We start from the raw sequence: 4973 nt of genomic DNA, 5'->3' as shown, positions 1-4973 counted from the left end.
TGAGATTAGGAAGTAAATATCACATCAACGTTTGATTTCGATCTTAACTTCCAACAAATCTAATTTGTCAATATATATCAAAACATCATATGAAAATATATATCTGTTTTCATCTTATGAACATTACTTTTATCATTATTATCTTTAAGCAGGATTATGACTGATGATCTTTATCATCAGTTACATCTGGTTTTAGCGGATATGTCACCTTAGACAATCATAGGTCAAAAATTCAGCATTAGAAAATTAAATAGATTTCTTTTCCAATCCAATAGTTCGGGCTATCTAATTTATAATCATTCAATAACATATCAAAATGACAGAATTTAGTCATCATGTATAAGCAGAATATAATAACACAAATATTGCAAGTTATTATTTTATTATTGCACAATCATTACAGGGATATTTTAAGTAATGATTTCACATTTAACATTTCTCTCATTTATTTAAATGTGAACAGGAAATCCAAGTTTAATTATAAACCTCCAGATTTTCAAGATCGAATATAATTAAACAAGGTAGAATCATCTATTCAATCATTAACAATTAACGATTTCCCTTTAAATTTGGTCTTTGATGTAAGATGTGCCCCACTATTTTAGCGAGCACCCCAAGACATCAATGAAGTGTTGACCCATCAATCCAGCTATTTTATATAAAACAGGTGGCACTACCTATTTTAGTCTAGTGGTCCCATTATACATAAAATACTTGGCATCCTTATGCGAGGTATAACTAGATAATAAATTTTAACAAACCCTATCCTTTGTGGCATCAGATAAGTTAAAAAATTATTATCCAAGTTATATCTCTATGATGGAAGACCTTTAGATTTATATTTCTTAAAAAAATAATCTATCTACACTTCTATACAACTTTTGTTATTTATTATAACTGAGAGAAAATAACAATAGTCAATTTCTAAAAAATTCTAAACTGTTTTATTTAATAAAACAAATTCAGAACAATTCTGGACCTTACAATAATTTTTTTATGTATTACTTTAATCACATGAATTATTGAATTTAAACAATTTAAAACCAACATGATCATATCATAAGTATAATACAAACAATATTTTAGAAATATACATGATACAATATCATTTCTAACAATTCACTAAGAGTTAGATAATATTTTCAATAAAAGAAACTAAACTATACATGCATATGGAATTTAGAACAATTTCTACAACTGCTAGGGACTAATCAAAAATTAGTCTATATATTCAGATGGATCTTAAAACAGTTTCAAAATCAATCAGGAGGGTGAAGCTAATTTCACATCAAAATTAATATACTAGTAGACTCAGAACAAATTCTGGATCAAATAGGGGTCTGTAACTAATTTTACAGTTATTCATCAATACTGGTGGACTTCAAAACAGTTTCTGAATCAAACAGGGGTCTGATAGCAATTCATCAACAGTTTCTGAATCAAACAGGGGTCTGATAGCAATTCATCAATACTCACAGACTCCAGAATAGTTTCTAGGTTTTTCAGGGAGCTATAACTAATTTGATAGTGTGTTTGAGAACCTGATGGACTTCAGAACAATTTCTGGATCAATCAGGGGTCTAATAATAATTTTACAGTAAAATTCAAATTATCAGGGTTTCGGGTTTGAGTTCTGTTTGCGGGTCAAACCCGTTTCATTAAACTTAAGTCTTAATGGGTTTGGATACATAACCCTTTATGAAAATAACCCATTAAGATCATCTTCTTCAATGAAGACCTAGGGTTAGGGTTTTGCTATAATTGTGGGATAGCCCACCACCACCAATTGTCCGGCGGCGGCGGCGGCGGTGAGCCCACCGCGGCCGGCGGGGCAACCGCACCGGCGGCCTATCTCCGGCGACCATCTCCGGCGATCAACCTTTTTTTTTTGTTTAATATTGTTGTGAGATCAAATCTCAACTCCGGTCATCTCCTCCTCCGCCGCCCATCCAATAGGCCACAACTACATTGATAAAGTAATTATAACAATTTAAAAACTCTATTTAGATCAAATCTAACAATAAGCTAAATATTACAACAATTGAAAAAGAAAAATTCTTTGATCTAATCATAAGAATTTTAACCCATAAACAATAACCCACTATTGTAAACATTGATTCCAGGTTATGAACAGTACCCACTCCGGCCGTGAACAGTGTTCTCGGCGATGAACAGTACTACCGAGCCGAGAACAGTGTTCTCGGTAATGAACAGTAACATAAGCTGATGAACAGTAACCCGAATAAAAAAATAATTTAATCTTATTAAATTATTATAGATTGGATTCTAAACCCGCTCTGATACCATTTGTTGGAAATATGACATACAACGCAGCGGAAAAAGCATATCATGACTATTAATCAAAATTAATTAAATATTAGAAAAATACCTGAAACGCTTTCCGAATTTCTACAATAATCTGTCCCGAGATCAATCCAAAATAGCTTCCTCAAGAGAAAAAGCCTCTAATTGAAATCCACCCGCCACCGTAGAGGAGCAATACTGAGAGATAGGTTCTCAAAAATCTATTTCTTCATATTATCTTCATAAGATTTTGAATCTCTTCTCTTTTTTTTCATAAGGCTACATATGAACCATATTTATAGGATTACACTAGTCTTAGAGATTTTAACTTTAAATAATTCATAATTATATAGAACTCTATCCATAACAATTAAGGATAGAATAGATTTGTTCAAAAACTTTATCCATAACAATTAAGGATAGAAATAGAATTGCATTGCATGTATACCTCTTCTAATGACATTAGTGAGACCAATTGAGTCCCATATCGAGAACCAATTATTAATCAAATTAATAATTTTAATTTAACAATCAAATCCCTATCCGACCAATCGTTCATAAAATCTCTTCCATAATATGGGATTAATTATTAATAAATAATATCTTACATTCAATCCCTTCTAGTATTATTTATTTTAGGCAACTCTTTTAAGCAAGACAACTCACCTATTTGCTCATGCCTAAATTTGTAATTTCCATGAACATAAATAAAAACTATTTTGAAACATCAAAATATTTTATTTTTTATAAGAAAATAAATTTTTTAAAATATTTTCAAAACCACCTGCCGGCAGGAATTTAATAGTTTCATGGGAATGCATAATAAATTAACTCATCATAATGAGCATACTGGATCCTATCTAGACATCCATTATTTTCCTAAATGAAATTTAGCAACCCAATGTTTCAGGTTGTGTAGCGCTTGCTAAACAAGCTTAACCATCACATCAAAGCATACTAAAATATCAAATCGAAAATAACAATATCATCAAGTCAAAGGGACCATGTAACAATTTGAACTCTCTATCTCTTAGGTGATTCTTCCTAGAGAATTCAAATACGGTCTAGTGCTACACACATCATAATGCGTGCTTATGACATACACCCGGAGAATCTCCATTCCCGATGGTTGAGACTCACCACCATATCTCATATATCGGTGTCATGCATAATAACCTGTTATAATAAAGTTATCCTTTACTAGTTATAGGTTAAGCACAAATTTAAGAAATTTCTAAGTTAGATCATATCTCCAAGCAAGTGACTATCACAGTGCATGATCTAACAAAATAACTTCTAAGGATATATATAACGATTATATAAATAATACCCAATTTATGTGCAACAATTAAATTTATTAACATTACAATATTATTACATAATTTGTATTGGATGTTCAAGGGCAAATTATTATTACTATTCCAGCAATACTGACAACCCTGATACGGTACTACCTATCCTTAAGGAGCTTACTACTAGTGGCATAACTTTCTGTCTTTACAGGTAACACTATTCTTTTTTTCTTTTTTTGAGAAAATAGGTCACATGTATTCATGTGATCTACATATAAAGAATCATACAAGACGACAGAGAAAAATATTTTGCAGTGGTGATGTCGATAGTGTAGTTCCGATAACATCTACGAGATACTCCATCAAAATGCTTGGACTGCCAGTTAAGACCTCATGGCGCCCATTGTATGTTAACAATGAGGTAAAATTCTTTCAGGAGAGTAAAAGACACCTAGTAGGTTTGATTCAGATAAATTTATGAGAAATGACATTACTTTTTATAAACTAGAAAGAAAACATTTGTTCAATACGGTAAAATTTCTAATGATCAAGTTGCATGATTTCAGGTTGGAGGGTACGTCGAGGGATACGACGGATTGACGCTAGTAACAGTTAGAGGAGCCGGACATGAGGTTCCCTGTTACCAGCCTGAAAGAGCATTACCCATAATCTCTTCTTTCCTCCAAGGACAACTTCCATCTAAACAAGCAAAACAATAGTCTAAGTGAAGACGCATGCTTCATATTTTCTGCCCTTCGTCCGTCATGATGTAACAGACGAGTCAGAAGAACAATCAAGGGTTTCATTTTCTTTTCCTGCATTGGTCTAAAAACAATGAATATTTCAAAATCGAAAGGAGTTGGTTTCTGTCGAGTAGCTTGTTTTCTCCCTTTCTATTCTAGAATCTAGCATTATTTAATGGCTGTGTGGTCAAGGAATAATAACTTGTTTGATCAGACAAATGTTAGAAGAATCCTCTAAATCACAGCAGGCTTTCAAACCTCTATTTGATCATAATCAAAAAGAAAAAACCAAAATAAATTTGGAGCTATTCTATTCAACATTAAGAACCTTTTTTCTTTTCCAATTTTATTTTCCATGTACAACACTATTGAGGACCCTACAAGACCATTTAAATACCAATATGACAAACAACGTTAACTAGTGGTCTGAAGAAAACTCCTCTGAGAGAGACTGGTTACCTAACTATGGAATCTAACCTTTGTGGCTATAATGGCTCAGATTCTTCAAGTTTGAAATTATCCACAATATTGTGCGAGAAAATTTCAGTAATTCTATCTGTCCATCTCTCAACTAGCGATGATCCCTTCCTATACATGGTTGTGACGTGTTAATCTCTCTCTCCCTCTATCTATC

General features: G+C 32.4%; 1 protein-coding gene across 1 annotated transcript; it reads left to right on the top strand.

The window, feature by feature from the left end:
* Positions 3389-4315, top strand: LOC109821601 (serine carboxypeptidase 24-like). Its single transcript, XM_020387777.1, has 4 exons — positions 3389-3432; positions 3706-3807; positions 3912-4017; positions 4163-4315. The coding sequence occupies exons 1-4, from the start codon at positions 3389-3391 to the stop codon at positions 4313-4315; spliced, it is 405 nt and encodes a 134-aa protein (XP_020243366.1).

The sequence above is a fragment of the Asparagus officinalis genome, chromosome 8 (genome assembly GCF_001876935.1).
Source record: "Asparagus officinalis chromosome 8, Aspof.V1, whole genome shotgun sequence".
Classification (NCBI taxonomy): domain Eukaryota; kingdom Viridiplantae; phylum Streptophyta; class Magnoliopsida; order Asparagales; family Asparagaceae; genus Asparagus; species Asparagus officinalis.
Note: the sequence above shows the minus strand (reverse complement) of the source record. Positions and strands in the feature narration are given on the sequence as shown.